General features: G+C 32.0%; 1 protein-coding gene across 1 annotated transcript; it reads left to right on the top strand.

The window, feature by feature from the left end:
- Positions 1-296: 296 nt before the first annotated feature.
- On the top strand, positions 297-12341 carry LOC106449724. The gene is made up of 3 exons (XM_013891436.3): positions 297-976; positions 1086-1183; positions 11528-12341. The coding sequence occupies exons 1-3, from the start codon at positions 465-467 to the stop codon at positions 12175-12177; spliced, it is 1260 nt and encodes a 419-aa protein (XP_013746890.2). The 5' UTR covers positions 297-464; the 3' UTR covers positions 12178-12341.
- The last annotated feature ends 4909 nt before the right edge of the window (positions 12342-17250 follow it).

Below are 17250 nucleotides of genomic sequence, written 5' to 3'. Positions count from 1 at the left end.
TGGCTAACTCCACTACTACATGTCTACATTGCTAACGCTAACTAATGATACGATTCTTTCTAATCAAGAATCATATATGTTTGTAGTTGATGTCACCTACTCCAATAAAAATATGTAAACTAATTTGTTTCCTCTATGACGAAAGCAAATTGCCACTACACCAATATCTAAATCTGGATCTGTGTCGATGTTCTGTATGGTTGGATGCGAGTAGAACTATCAACTATTGTGTGCTTCGTGAATTAAGATTAAATAAAGTTGGTATAAATAACCAAACTCTATACAAATGTATGGATCACTTATATGGAACAGTTTGTTCCCACTCAATCACTTTGTTTTCTCGGATCCCCTTCCCACCAAAAACACAAGCAAAACAACAAAGACTCTCTCTCCGTTATCGTATATTCTATATATTATCGACAGTGCAATCTATTTTCACTGTCTTCGATATTCCTCACTCTTTCATGGCCCCTCTTCCTTTCTTACCGGCCCAAACCAAGTCGCAAACGCGTTTATCTTCAGACTCAAAGAAGAAGAACGGAAACAAGAAAACGTCTACCCAGCCTCCTCAGACGCAAACCCTAAAGCAAACACAAAAGCTGAAGCAGAAGACGGTATCATCATCGTCATCGTCTTCATGGAGCCAGATAAAGAACCTCCTAAGTTGCAAACAAATCGAAGGTCCACGAGTGCATGACCCATCAAAGATTACGTTATCATCTTGTGGCTCTTCTTTGTGTAAGTTCAGTGATGTTATTTATGGGAATGCCCGCGTGATTCACCGCTCAGATCACTCGCCGGAAAGTAGCAACCTTGGTCAAGATGGTGGGTTGTTGATCCGAAAACCGGCCACTCGTGGATCTTCTTCTACAGTTAGATCTAACGGATGTGGTGCTTACACATCATCATCCAAAGCTATGCACTTCAGAAAACTCTCAGGTTGCTATGAGTGTCACATGATTGTTGATCCCAGCAGGTTCGATATTTTATCTTACTTATTACTGAAATCGTTAAATACTTAGTTACAAAGAAATAAAGAGAGAGATTAGTTAGTAAAGGATTTGTTTATGATTAAATGATGCTAGGTATCCAATATCACCAAGAATATTTGCATGTCCACAGTGTGGGGAAGTTTTTCCTAAGCTTGAAACCTTGGAGATTCATCAAGCAGTTCGTCATGCCGGTATGTTTTCAGTTTAATTTTAAATATTATTTATATTATTCTTTTACACCTCGTACTTTATAATTCGGAGCTCAAACATTTATGGTAAGTAAATTTATGCAATTTGGCGTGATTTTAAACAAAAGTATGGTGATGTTCTTTCTGTGTAAAATACCGAATAGTATTATGCTATAATTTTCATGACTAAAATACATACGATAACTAGATTAATGAAACAACATATTGACGATTTCGTTTTCACCTTCCAGTGAGCTCAATCTTGTAACAAAAAAAAGCGAGATCTATTACGAAACTTAATTTCAAATAAAGAGGCGCACACATATGTTAAAATAATAAGAGATGTGAGTCCCACTGTCACTATTTGCATAGTAATTTTTTTTCTATAAATACGAAGTTTTTTGGTCATTTGTAAGATACCATTACATCTTCTTTTTCTTCCTTATAATAAACTCTCTCCCTTATATTAGTGTTATTTGCTTCCTACGGGTATTAAATTCTACTCTTATTTAAATTTCTCGATACTATAAATTATAAGTTATTTCATAACACGTTATCAGCACGATCGTTCTGCAATTCGGTAAAATTTATTGTATCATATATACCTTGCTATAATGGTCGGTATACCGCATGTACTATTATTTATATTATGTTATAATGGCCGGAATACCGCCTATATTATTTATTAATATTTTAATTAATTTATTGGTCGGCCGAGCCGTCTTATATTCTATTTATTGTTAACTGGACGACCGAGCCACCTTTATTTTCTGTTTGTTGTTAACTGGTCGGCTGAGCCGCCTTATATTTTGTTTATTGCTAATTGGTCGGCCGAGCCGCCGTATAATTTATTTATTATTCTGCATTGACCGGCTGAGCCGTCGCATAATTTATTACCATAACAAAAAATATTTATTCACCATAATTTTTATTTTTATCAAACTTTTATGAAATTTAATAGATTTGATTGATTGTTTAATACGATATTTTCAGACTGATTTTCGGTGCACTCGATTCAACCCCAACGGTCACAAAGAAAAATTTTCAAATTTTTACCTTTTTTCAACGGTCATGAACAGTGATTTTCATCTATAAATACAACTCATTCTTCACTTCATTCAGTCATCCAAAACATTTCATCTTCTCTCAAAATTTACAAATCGCCATATTTCGGTTTTTCAATCGCAATGAAGATGAGTCGCTTAGCTTTAATTTTATGAACGATTTATATTTTTTCGGCTATGTATTTTATTTTTGTTGGAGGAACCACTGATGAATATTTTGGCATTAACATCGCCTTATGTTTGTTTACATTATATTTACTTGTTATTGCTTGTATGATTAATGTAAACGGTTTTTAAATTATGAAGTTCTAATAAAATTATTATTTTGTGTTTTAGAAATACAAATGGCAAACATCGAGAAACTCCAGTTCCCGTCTCTGAAAATAACCGGCGAAAATTATGTCAGATGGGTCACAAATGTGAAACCTTATCTTGTAATAAAAAAGATAACCGAAACGATAAAAGTCGGTAACAAATCGCCACCCGAGCATATAGCCAAAGCAATAATCTTCCTGAAGAAGCATTTAGATGAGAATCTAACTCACGACTATGGAGACGTTGAGGACCCAGCCGTACTATGGCAAGCCTTGAAAGACAGATTCGATAATCAAAAGGAAATCAATCTCCCTCACGCTCTTGAAGAGTGGAAAACCCTGAGGTTTCAGGATTTCCAAAGGGTTAGAGATTACAATTCCACTATCTTGAGGATAGTTGCACAATTAAAATATTGTGGTTACCCTGTCACCGATGCAGAAATGCTTGACAAGACATACAATACTTTCCACAAAGAACACAACGTCTTATATATCCCGAATTTACAGAAAATGTGGGTACACCAAATTTTCTGAATTGATGGTAACACTCATGTTGGCTGAAAAGAACGATGAGTTACTAATCAAAAACCATAATTCCCGACCTATGGGAGCCAAGGCATTTCCCGAAGTGAATGCTACGGCGGTAGAATATTCGGGAAGGAGAAACCAGACCAACCGAGGTTGTGGTCGGCGTTTCAACAATAAACGTGGAAAGCCTTACTATCCTAAAAGTATTAGATCTAACAAATGAGTTAGATCTGAACAACCTCCTAAAGGCAAAGAAACCGAAGAGGATACCACAAAGAAAAGTGAGACTGTATGTTACAGATGTGGATGTAAAGGACATTGGTCCCGTACCTGTCGTACTCCCCCATATTTGTGCAAGTTATATCAAGAGTCCATAAAAGGAAAGGCTAAAGAGGTGAACCTCACGGAAAACGTTGAAGGGACCTCATACCTTGAATCCTCTGATTTCGCAAATGAGCTGGACTAGAATACTCTTGAAGAGTACGAAAATGTTTCTAATAAGACTACTGAATAGTCCTCATTTGTAATGTATAATAATTATGTTTTCAAAGAATAATGTTGTTTTAACAACAATATATGTATAATTATTGTGTGTTTTCTTTATATAATCAATGAATAAATTTCACGTTTCACTTTTGTTTAATGTTTATGATAATTTCAGAAATGGATCAAAACGCAAATGGAACAAAATCTAAGAAAGAGATTCAAGAGATATGTATACTAGATAGTGGAACAACGCACACTATCTTGAGAAAAAATATATATTTCTCAGATATAAAACCAAAAAGAATTATTGTCAATACAATATCAGGTCCTGCAGACGTGGTTGAAGGAAATGGTAAAGCAAACTTTACATTGCCAAATATAACAAAAATTTCCATAAATAATGCACTATATGCTCCAAATTCCAGAAGAAATTTGTTGAGTTTTAAAGACATATATCGTCAAGGATATGATACTCAGTCTGTAACTGAAAATGGAAAGAAGTGTATATATATAACTTCTGATAAATTTGGCAAAAGACACATATTGGAAAAGTTTCCAGAACTTCCTTCGGGATTACACCATACTTATATCAATGCAATCGAATCAAATTTTATGGTAAAACAAAATCCAGAAGATTTTAATTTATGGCATGATCGTCTCGGTCACCCGGGCACCACAATGATGCGTAGAATCATAGAGAGCTCACATGAAAATTGAAAGAAGTGTATATATATAACTTCTGATAAATTTGGCAAAAGACACATATTGGAAAAGTTTCCAGAACTTCCTTCGGGATTACACCATACTTATATCAATGCAATCGAATCAAATTTTATGGTAAAACAAAATCCAGAAGATTTTAATTTATGGCATGATCGCCTCGGTCACCCGGGCACCACAATGATGCGTAGAATCATAGAGAGCTCACATGGTCATTCACTGAAAATCCAGGAGATTTCTCAAGGGAATAAAATGACATGTGTTGCATGTTCTCTAGGAAAATTGATCGTAAGGCCATCGCCAACCAAAATTGATAAAGAATCACCAAAACTCCTTGAAAGAATTCAAGGTGATATATGTGGACCGATACATCCACCATGTGGACCATTCCACTATTTTATGGTATTAATTGACGCATCCAGTAGATGGTCACACGTTTGTCTATTATCATCTCGAAACATGGCATTTGCGAGATTTCTAACTCAGATAATCAAACTGCGGACACAGTTCCCTGATTATAATATTAAAAAAGTTAGATTAGACAACGCTGGTGAATTCACATCCCAAGCATTCAATGATTATTGTATGGTAACGGGAATTGAAGTTGAACATTCTGTGGCTCATGTTCATACGCAAAATGGTTTGGCTGAATCTTTAATTAAGCGTCTGCAACTGATTGCAAGACCATTGATCATGAGATCAAAACTTTCAACCTCTGTATGGGGACATGCTATTGTGCACGCAGAAACACTCATTCGAATCAGACCGAGTGCATACCACAAGTATTCTCCACTACAATTAGCGTTTGGTCGAGAACCAAATATTTCCCATTTAAGAATCTTTGGTTGTGCAGTATATGTGCCTGTAGCACCACCACAACGAACAAAGATGGGACCACAAAGAAGGTTGGGAATATATGTTGGTTGTGACTCTCCATCAATTATAAGATACCTAGAACCACAGACTGGTGACGTCTTTACAGCACGTTTTGCTGATTGTCATTTTGACGAAAATGTATTCCCAGTTCTAGGGGGAGAAAACAAAAATGTTGGAAGTGATATAAAATGGAGTGTACCATCATTGTTATATCTTGATCCTCCTACTAAAGAGTCAGAACTAGAAGTTCGATGAATTATGCATTTACAGAGTATAGCTAACCAGCTACCTGATGCATTTGCAGATACCAAGACGGTAACTAAATCTCATATACCAGCTGCAAATGCTCCTGCTCGTATCAAAATGCCAAATGAACAAGAAAAGGAGGATGACACACGAGAGCCAAAAACACGCCTGAAGCGTGGTAGACCTATTGGTTCTAAGGATAAGAATCTTAGGAAACAGAAGAAAGCTGAAATATATGATGCACCCAAAATAGCAGAAAATATTTTGGAAGAAATAAATGATAAGGACTCTGATGAATCAGAGCATCATGATTCGAAAGATAATCATGAGATTTCTATTAATTACATCCATAATAAAAAGATATGGAAAAGGAATGAAAATAATGATATTGGTGATGTTATGAAATAACTTATAATTTATAGTAACGAGAAATTTAAATAAGATTTCTATTGGTGATGTTATGAAATAACTTATCATGAAATAACTTATAATTTTTAGTATCGAGGAATTTTGGTGATTCTTTATCAATTTTGGTTGGCGATGGCCTTATGATCAATTTTCCTAGAGAACATGCAACACATGTCATTTTATTCCCATGAGAAATCTCCTGGATTTTCAGTGAATGACCATGTGAGCTCTCTATGATTCTACGCATCATTGTGGTGCCCGGGTGACCGAGGCGATCATGCCATAAATTAAAATCTTCTGGATTTTTTTTTACCATAAAATTTGATTCGATTGCATTGATATAAGTATGGTGTAATCCCGAAGGAAGTTCTGGAAACTTTTCCAATATGTTTCTTTTGCCAAATTTATCAGAAGTTATATATATACTATTCTTTCCATTTTCAGTTACAGACTGAGTATCATATCTTTGACGATATATGTCTTTAAAACTCAACAAATTTCATCTGGAATTTGGAGCATATAGTACATTATTTATGGAAATTTTTGTTCCATTTGGCAATGTAAAGTTTGCTTTACCATATCCTTCAATCACGTCTGCAGGACCTGATATTGTATTGACAATAATTCTTTTTGGTTTTATATCTGAGAAATATATATTTTTTCTCAAGATAGTGTGCGTTGTTCCACTATCTAGTATACATATCTCTTGAATCTCTTTCTTAGATTTTGTTCCATTTGCGTTTTGATCCATTTTTGAAATTATCATAAACATTAAACAAAAGTGAAACGTGAAATTTATTCATTGATTATATAAAGAAAACACACAATAATTATACATATATTGTTGTTAAAACAACATTATTCTTTGAAAACATAATTATTATACATTACAAATGAGGACTATTCAGTAGTCTTATTAGAAACATTTCCATACTCTTCAAGAGTATTCTAGTCCAGCTCATTTGCGAAATCAGAGGATTCAAGGTATGAGGTCCCTTCAACGTTTTCCGTGAGGTTCACCTCTTTAGCCTTTCCTTTTATGGACTCTTGATATAACTTGCACAAATGTGGGGGAGGACGACAGGTACAGGACCAATGTCCTTTACATCCACATCTGTAACATACAGTCTCACTTTTCTTTGTGGTATCCTCTTCGGTTTCTTTGCCTTTAGGTAGTTGTTCAGATCTAACCCATTTGTTAGATCTAATACTTTTAGGATAGTAAGGCTTTCCACGTTTGTTGTTGAAACGCCGACCACGACCTCGGTTGGTCTGGTTTCTCCTTCCCGAATATTCTACCGCCGTAACATTCACTTCGAGAAATGCCTTGGCTCCCGTAGGTCGGGAATTATGGTTTTTGATTAGTAACTCATCGTTCTTTTCAGCCAACATGAGTGTTACCATCAATTCAGAAAATTTGGTGTACCCACATTTTCTGTAAATTCGGGATAAGACGTTGTGTTCTTTGTGGAAAGTATTGTATGTCTTGTCAAGCATTTCTGCTTCGGTGACAAGGTTACCACAATATTTTAATTGTGCAACTATCCTTAAGATAGTGGAATTGTAATCTCTAACCCTTTGGAAATCCTGAAACCTCAGGGTTTTCCACTCTTCAAGAGCGTGAGGGAGATTGATTTCCTTTTGATTATCGAATCTGTCTTTCAAGGCTTGCCATAGTACGGCTGGGTCCTCAACGTCTCCACAGTCGTGAGTTAGATTCTCATCTAAATGCTTCTTCAGGAAGATTATTGCTTCGGCTATATGCTCGGGTGGCGATTTGTTACCGACTTTTATCGTTTCGGTTATCTTTTTTATTACAAGATAAGGTTTCACATTTGTGACCCATCTGACATAATTTTCGCCGGTTATTTTCAGAGCCGGGAACTGGAGTTTCTCGATGTTTGCCATTTGTATTTCTAAAACACAAAATAATAATTTTATTAGAACTTCATAATTTAAAAACCGTTTACAATAATCATACAAGCAATAACAAGTAAATATAATGTAAACAAACATAAGGCGATGTTAATGCCAAAATATTCATCAGTGGTTCCTCCAACAAAAATAAAATACATAGCCGAAAAAATATAAATCGCACATAAAATTAAAGCTAAGCGACTCATCTTCATTGCGATTGAAAAACCGAAATATGGCGATTTGAAAATTTTGAGAGGAGATGAAATGTTTTGGATGAGTGAATGAAGTGAAGAATGAGTTGTATTTATAGATGAAAATCACTGTTCATGACCGTTGAAAAAGGGTAAAAATTTGAAAAATTTTCTTTGTGACCGTTGGGGTTAAATCGAGTGCACCGAAAATCAGTATGAAAATATCGTATTAAACGATCAATCAAATCTATTAAATTTCATAAAATTTTGATAAAAATAAAAATTATGGTGAATAAATATTTTTTGTTATGATAATAAATTATGCGACGGCTCAGCCGGTCAATGCAGAATAATAAATAAATTATACGGCGGCTCGGCCGACCAATTAGAAATAAACAAAATATAAGGCGGCTCAGCCGACCAGTTAATAACAAACAGAAAATAAAGGTGGCTCGGTCGTCCAGTTAACAATAAATAGAATATATGACGGCTCGGCCGACCAATAAATTAATTAAAATATTAATAAATAATATAGGCGGTATTCCGGCCATTATAAGATAATATAAATAATTGTACAGGCGGTATACCGAATAGTATTATGCTATAATTTTCATGACTAAAATACATACGATAACTAGATTAATGAAACAACATATTGACGATTTCTTTTTCACCTTCCAGTGAGCTCAATCTTGTACCAAAAAGAGTGAGATCAATCCTTTTTATCAAAGATAAAATTATTTACTTCATTGTTTGTATTTTTTCTCTTAATTAGTTCTGAAAACATGCATTAATTAAATATTACTTTGGTCGTCTCATCGTTTGTCTTTTATATTTATTTTCTCGTAATTGGGGCCATAAATCTGGCTTGTCATGTCGTTATTTTTGGATACGTATGCACGTTTTTGGATATGTATGCACAGCAGCATATTTATATTATACTCCATCCGTTTCTTAAAGACGAATGTTTCGGTATTTTTACACATATTAAAAAAATACATTAACTATGCATCGGTTTTTGAAATTATCAAATTTCAATGCTTTTTAACCGATAGTGTTTCAATAAATTCAATTAATTTTATTGAAATTTACAATTTTTTATAGAAAACATAAAAAAATCTATCTTTGTGAAACAAAAATTTCTCTAAAATTTCTATCTTAATGAAATGGAAAGTGTAATAGATAGTACTAAGGTTAGAACATTTTAGCAAACAACATCACAATTAGCATCATAATCTACCACTAGGATAAGACATGCGCCTTGCGCAGAGTGAATTTATATGAAAATTATTTAAAAAATATCATATGGAAAAATAAAATTTATATTCTTGATCGAATTAATTTTTTTGGCCCTTAAACAATTTTTTTTAAATTTTTTGTTAATTAGATAATATTTTTAAAAATATTTTAGGTCAAAAAATCACTTATCCCATAAGAACCTAACGTTTAAGCCGAAGAATCTAAAGCCTACTATTTGGTTACAATGAAACTATGTCATCTCGGTTTTATATCATGATTTAGCAATTTAAAAATTAATTATGGTTACGAGAAATTTACGTTCACGTGCTAGTCCTATCTATCTTCAATATTTTTCTCATTTTTGTGTTGTTGTTTTTTCATTTTGGTTATTGTTCGATATAAATATTGATTTTTGAGTTTATTCACATTTCGTTATTTTGTTTTGGCCTGAGATTTAGAAAATGTTTAAGATTTAAAATTATTAAAAATATACATACTTAAATTAAGATATGTGCCTTTGTGCAAAATAAATATTTTATTTTTATTACTTAATTTATATTTTTCTGCATATTATGAAATAATAAAATAATGATTATATATTAAATAACTAAGAAATCAGTTATTATTATGTAATAAATTGGCGTGCGCATATAAATCAAATGATCACACTTGTTAATTCACAATCATTTTAGGGTAAATAAATCAAAATAATCAATTTTATTTATCGTATATGATATATAATTAAGTTTAAATGATACTAACATAGATATATATATATATATTATACTTTTAATATGGATATTTATTAAATGAGGTTTCTACTCATATGATTTTATATTATTTGCATATTTGTGTTACAAAAGTTTACACCAACGATTTTTTACAAAGTGGAGTGTTTAGTGGTTTCAATAATTTATAATCATTTAAAAAAGACAATGTAGATTTAAAAATTAAAATATCAACTTTTCAATATATGTTCAACGCAGATATCAAAATATAAGTATGTATTTTCATATGATGTACAGTTTAATTTAAACGATATGATAAATATATATATATATTAACATAAACACCTATTAAAATAAAATTATTTATTCATATGATTTTATAATCATTGTATTTTATTATAACAGTTTTAGTAATTTATACTTGTTTTGAAAAATTCAATATACAACATATACAAAAAAAATCTAAATTTTGATTATATGATTAATGTAATTGTGTAATTTATTTTAATAATAAATAATTAAACAAAAATAATAGAAAATATACATATCGTTAGCAAATCTTTATTATTTAAAATCATTAATTGTCATATAGGCAATTTCATAGATTTTATTTAAGAAAATAATATATAATAATTTCAATTTGATAAATGAATGGTCCATAATGGACATACTATATAATATAACATTCCCTATCAATTTAATTTTGGATTAACGAAATTCTCAATTGATTATCAACCTGCCACGTAAACAAAATTAGCATTCCAATTACGTGACGACTCAGCATGACACTTTTTAAATTTGTACAAACTATAGCTTATAACTTTGTAAACGTTTCTCTATTAATATATATGGGATTATAAGGTTCTATTTTCTTTACATACTTTGAATATTTTTTTTGATAAAAGTTTTGAACTAACATTGATAAATTTTTTTAAATCATCAATTACTAAAATTATTAATCCCACAATGAAAATTTTGTTATCAGTAATTTAAAGTTTTTGCTATTAAAAATACACATGATAAAAAAAACATATGAGTAGAAAGCATCATTTAAAAAAAAACAGACATTAATATTAAAAATATACTATGTATGTTAATATCATTTAAATTTAATTACATATCCTATCAAATTTTTTTAAAAAAATGTTTGGATTAATAAAATTTATTTATACGTTCGCACCAATTTAATTATATATGTAATAGTTACTGAATTTTAATTATTCAATATATATTTATTATTTCATAATATGTAAGAACATATAATACATAAAATAATTTATATATATAATGTTTATTCCGCGCAAGGCGCGGATCTTAATCTAGTATATCTTAAAATGACAGTTCTAGTGTTTTGATCTGATATCTGTTGAAATTTGAAAATATGGAAGCAAATGTAATTTATAACATATTGTAGGTTCATAAATAAACCATATGAACTGAAAAAAATATAATTAGACCAATATAAGAAGTTAGTTTGTTTAAATGCAACTTTATATTGGTGACGTTATGTTACACGTTTTGTGGATCTTGGCTTCCTTTCCACTTATGGTAGATTTAAGAATATCCTTCTCAACAACCACAAGAAAAGAATGTAAAGATTTTTTATAATGTTGTTACATTTTGATAACAGTGTCGGAGTTAGGGCCAGAGGATTCAGGAAGAAACATAGTGGACATCATCTTCAAATCTAGCTGGTTACGAAAGGACGGTCCACTCTACAAGATCGAACGTATATTAAAAGTCCACAACACTCAGCGCACGATCCAACGGTTTGAAGACTGTCGCGACGCAGTCAAGTCCCATGCACATGCCTCCACCAGAAAAGAGCCTCGATCAGCCGCCGACGGCAACGAGCTCCTCCGTTTCCACTGCACCACCGTTTCTTGCTCCCTCGGCTCCCGTGGTTCGACCTCCCTCTGCTCCAACATCCCTGGCTGCCGCGTCTGCACCATTATCCGCCACGGCTTCCACGCCAAAACGCTGCGTTTAGGTAGTGGGTCCAATGAGATTAAGGGTGTGAGGACCACGGCGAGCAGCGGAAGAGCACATGATGCATTGAGGTGCTTTGACCAGCGGAGGGCGATGCTTGTCTGCCGTGTGATTGCCGGAAGAGTGAGGCGCGGGCAGAGCGACGCACCTGAAGATGAAAATGATTCTTGCTCGTATGATTCTGTTGCGGGTGCTGCTGGGGTCTACACAAACCTAGACGACTTGGCTGTGTTAAATCCCAAAGCCATACTTCCTTGCTTTGTAGTAATCTACAAAGTTTCTGAGCCTTAAAAATACTTTTAAACGATTTGGATTTGTAAGTTTTTTGTAAACTATGTGAAGTAACCGGTTGTAGTATTTAGGGATAATAGCTTATTAAAAAAGTTCTCTCTCTAGTTGTTCTCTAACTTCTCTCTGGAGGGTTCTCAAAAAAACTAAAATCGTGTTTGCTTGTTTTTCTGTTTTTTGACTAACTCCGATCTTGGATCGGAATCGCTTCCGGCTCTGTCCGGTTACATATTCGAGTAGTTTCGGTCTTCTTTTGTTTGTATCTAATCTCCTCCGCCTTTTGCATGCTTCCTTCTGACTTTCTATCCTCTTCTGGAAAGTCGTAAAAGCCGGGAAACGGATTTGGTTCGTGATTCTTGTGGATTATGCTTGTTCGTGTCTACACCTAGCAGTATATCTCTGCTTGTGTCTATAATCAGTGTAAATCAGAGTCTCTTCGTTGTCAGGCCCGACAAGATTTTCAGATCGTTCAGGGTCTTTAGCTTGAAGAATTGGAGGTTTTCGTCGCGTTAGATGAGTCTCTGACGAAAGCTAACTCTCAATCATCTGCGTTCATCTCTATATTCCAGAGGTTATTCTCGAGCTGATCCCTATTACCGGAGATAATCAAAAGGCGTTAAGGCGGTTCAAAGATGTGATTAGGTGTTTGTGCGTGATGATCTACAAACCCTAAGATTGGAAGGCGAGTTTCAGGGGATGCTTCAAACGTCAGAGAGATGAGGAAATCTCAATCAATCTCACGTGTGATGATGTCATTGGATACGTGGTTCAATTATGGCCATATAAAGTGCACGTGCTAGTCAGTAGTTCTTCATTATCTCTATGTTTGGGTCCCAATTGGGCTTCATGTATTTTAAATTATGTCTTCAAATCGGTCTCTTTAAACTAGTCTTGTCTTCAAATCTGGCCTGTTATGGCTTTATTAATATAAAGTGTTGACAAAAAAAAGGGATAATCCTCCTATATATTAATTAAGAAAAAGTAATGATTTATGCTCACGTATCGCTCATAGAAGAGTTCTCCAATTAATTGTTATAATTTGATTGTTTGATGGTTTTTCGTTTTTTATTTATTTAATTAAAGTTTTTAAAAGTAAACTATTCATATAATTACCTAATTTAATCTATGTTTCCAAACATACAATTAAGGATCTTAAATATTTATGAATTAACATAATTTTCTTATAAAAATAATTAAATATCTAGATTACATTATATAAATTGATAAGATACATATAAATACATATGATACTATAGAAACAATTATAAAAACGGTTTTTATTATGTTTATATTAGTAGTGAATAAAATAAATCATAGATTTTAGAAAATCAATTAATCTAAACTTAATAATATTAATTAAATTCACTCATTCACTATATATATATAATAAAAATGTGTCAAATGAATGCAAAACAGTCAAATATATAATTATAAAAATCCTAATCATTTTCCAATGACTTACCATATAATAAACAGATGAATTAACATTATTATATGGCAAGTCATTTAAATTATATTATTTGGTAATTTTAATTTATTATATGGTAAGTCATTTAATTATATTAATCAAAGTATTTTTCACGGGATTTTTCTAGAGTTAATACTCTATTAATATAATTCATATAGCTTGGGTTATAATAAAATTAGCATGCTTATTTTTAATGGGAGAAAAAGCAGACATAAATAAAACAACAAGAGGTAAAAATAATAAAATATGTTTGTTGTGTTCTTGGTATTATATATTCTTATGTATTTAATTTTTATTTGTTTGTCGAGGTACATGTATTTTTTTGTGTTACTATAAATGTGAACTAATTATTTTTATGTGTTTTTAAAATGTTAAGATAAATTTATTAAGGAAGTTCAATAAAAATGATCATCTCTACAATTGTTAAAGTCAAAGATGGAAAATATAATCTATAATGAAAGTAAGAAAAAATTATTTAAAAATTAATGAGATGTATTTTTTTACGCTATAATAAGCTTTTAAAATGTACGATAATAAAAGTTTAAAAATTTATACACATAAAAACATTTTATTTCATATAATATTGGATCTAATATTAAGTATATATGCTTTAAATAACGACATTTGGTTATTTAAAAATTGAAATATTATTTTTTCTTATTAGTTAGTCAAATTTAATTAATATGTATGTTTTAATTTAATTTAAAATAAATTAAAACAATAATTTTAAAAGATATGTAAACTATGATTAGTTTTAATTAAAAACATTTGGTATAATGAATTAGCGTTTGATAAAATAGTGTAATGATCAAAGATAATGTAAGGAAGAATTTGTTTGCTTAACCCATTTGAATTTTATGTTAAACACTAAATTAAAAAATTAGTGAGAAAGTGTGAATTGGAACAAATTATGAGAGAAATTGCTTAAACTACCATTTTCCTAATACATATTTTTTTGTTTACCTTAACCAAATTTATCCGTAGTTTTAAAGAGATAAATCCTACTATATATTAATTGACAAGTCACTTAATTGACTTTTTATTATGTGTCTTTAATAGGTTAAGTTTTTAAAAATAGTTATAATTTGATTGATTGTTAACATTTATTAGTTATTATTTTAATCAGATCTAAAAATAAAAAGTAACTCTAGAACTAATTAATACAAATTATCAATTAACACAAATGATATTACAAATAATAATTTATGGTAACTAATTGTGGAATTAGAGAAAGAATATATATGTTTTATCAATTTCTTTATTTTTATCAATTAGTTATATATAATTAATAGAATACTTTAGCACTTTTAATAGAAATAAATTTAATGGTTATATATTAGTATATAAAAGAATTATATTTGTAGGTAATGAATTATTATAACTTTTATGTTTTTGAAGCCAACACAAAACCGTTTACAAAAGACCTTTCATGATAAAAAATTTCAATCAATGTATTGGTCATTTTGGAGTTACACAAAAAAAATATACACTTTTTTTTTCCTCTTGAGAGCTAGAGTATTTTCGGTTTTTCATGTGTTAAAATAAAATGTAAAGTAATTCTATAACCAGTTATATGAATTAATTATAATATTTTTTATGTAAGAGAAAGATTTTTAATGACTAAGGTTATTTTAAATCTCACATATCTTCTAAAAATATATATTGAAATTTTTGACTATCCAAATATTTGAAATTAAATTTTTAAATTTCTAATTATTATTCAAAAATTATAACAGTATAAAAATAATATATTTTTTTATATAATATAACTACCCGCAAAATTGCGGGCAAACACCTAGTAGCTTATTAATTTCCTAAAATTATGGCCAAGTCATGAGTGAAAGACTAGCGTCTCTTTTTCTTTTTCTTTTCGTTCTATCATTTTCATTTTGTCATACATTAGAGCATCAGCAATGGATGTATCATGGTGGAGTCTCTCAACAAAAATAAAATATTATGGTAATTATATCTTTTAATCCTTTTAATAATTAGAGCATTTGGAGGTTGACACATGGAGAAAAATCCTTCAATGAGAGACTTGAGTCTCTTTATAAACAATCGATCATTCTTTCTCTCTTTTTTTTGCATTTGCTTTCTAATTATTTTTTTTTTAATTTTAATTACAAGAACCTCCCAAATTTTGACCAATGCGCATGTTCTTAGAGCACTTCCAATTAAGATTCTACCCTTTGGAATACTAAATATGAATAAATATGTATGTATATATTATATATGTGTATGTATGATATCTTGCATATTTACATTGTTGCATCCATTTATTCATGTGCATTTTCATCATATAGATTAAGATTTAGCCATGTCTAGTTTGCATTTTGCATACATATGTCTCTATTATGTATTGGAGTACCACATGGAACTTTTGGAGACATTTGGGTGCGTTTGGAACTCAAAAGAGGTGATTAAGGTGATCATTAGACGAACAATGCATGGGAGCGACCTACCGGAACGACGCCATGAACTCGCTCGCCATTTACGCTTCGGAGCGACCTCCTGGAGCGACAAGGCGAAGTCGCTCCAGCTCCTAGAGCGACCTCACCACAGCGACACCCAGAGGTCGCTCGGGTTGTGTCGATGTGAGAGCGACGAACAAGCCGGGAGCGACCTCCTAGAGCGACACCCTAAGGTCGCTCGCGTTTATGGTTTCTGAGCAAGCCGGGAGCAACGTCTTCAGAGCGACACAGCCAGGTCGCTCGCAAGGAGACGACCCGGGAGCGACGTCTTCGGAGCGACACAGCCAGGTCGCTCGCGAAGAAACGACCCGGGAGCGACCTCTCGCAGCGACGTGCCGAGGTCGCTCCGCGTCTATTTGTTTGGCCGAATTCATGTTTTCTCAAGGGCATTTTGGTCATTTCATTATGCACGTTTTACATTTTCTAAACCTATGTTTTAAGTACCTTTGGTAGCCACCAGGCAGAAGGATCTTTTTTTCTGGAGAACAACTAGTAAAACTTCTTTTGATTCAGATTTCATTGCTTTCATCTTGTGTTCTTGTTGATTTCCCATCTATTTCTCTACATGATTAATCTGAAATCCAATATGGGTTTAAGAGGAATCATGGAGATTAGTGAGTAATCACCTTTTGAATTCAAGGGTTAGGAAGATTAAGGGTGATTAGGTTAGTTCTAGGATGTTTTAGTGTAGATCATTCTTGTTCCTTGCTAGTAGAGTATTCATAATGCATCTTCTGAGTTGGCCACTCAAAAGTTGATCGATAGGCATTTCCCTCCCAAAAGGTGTTTGATGAAATGCCTGAGACAACTCTCCTAGGCTTTTAGTATACTTTGCCAAAGACATTTGTTGTTAAAGGTGCTAAAATAGCTAATAAACTTGTTAGTAATGATTGCTTTCATATTATTCAACCAAATACATTTGATGTTTGAGATATGTTAGCAAATGAGCATTTATCTAGACATAGAGCTTGCTTAGAATTGTGTCTAAGCTTAAGGTCGATAGTTTGATTGATCATTTGCCTTCCTTAGTTCGAAACTTGATCACCCAAGGTCTAATCCCTATGTCCATGAGTTCTCTTTTCCCTTAGTCAAGAAAGTATCATTCTGTAATTGATTTCTAGTATTAGTAGTAGTTTA

This window comes from Brassica napus, chromosome C6 (assembly GCF_020379485.1).
Source record: "Brassica napus cultivar Da-Ae chromosome C6, Da-Ae, whole genome shotgun sequence".
NCBI lineage: Eukaryota > Viridiplantae > Streptophyta > Magnoliopsida > Brassicales > Brassicaceae > Brassica > Brassica napus.
This window is presented reverse-complemented; position numbering and strand designations above follow the sequence as displayed.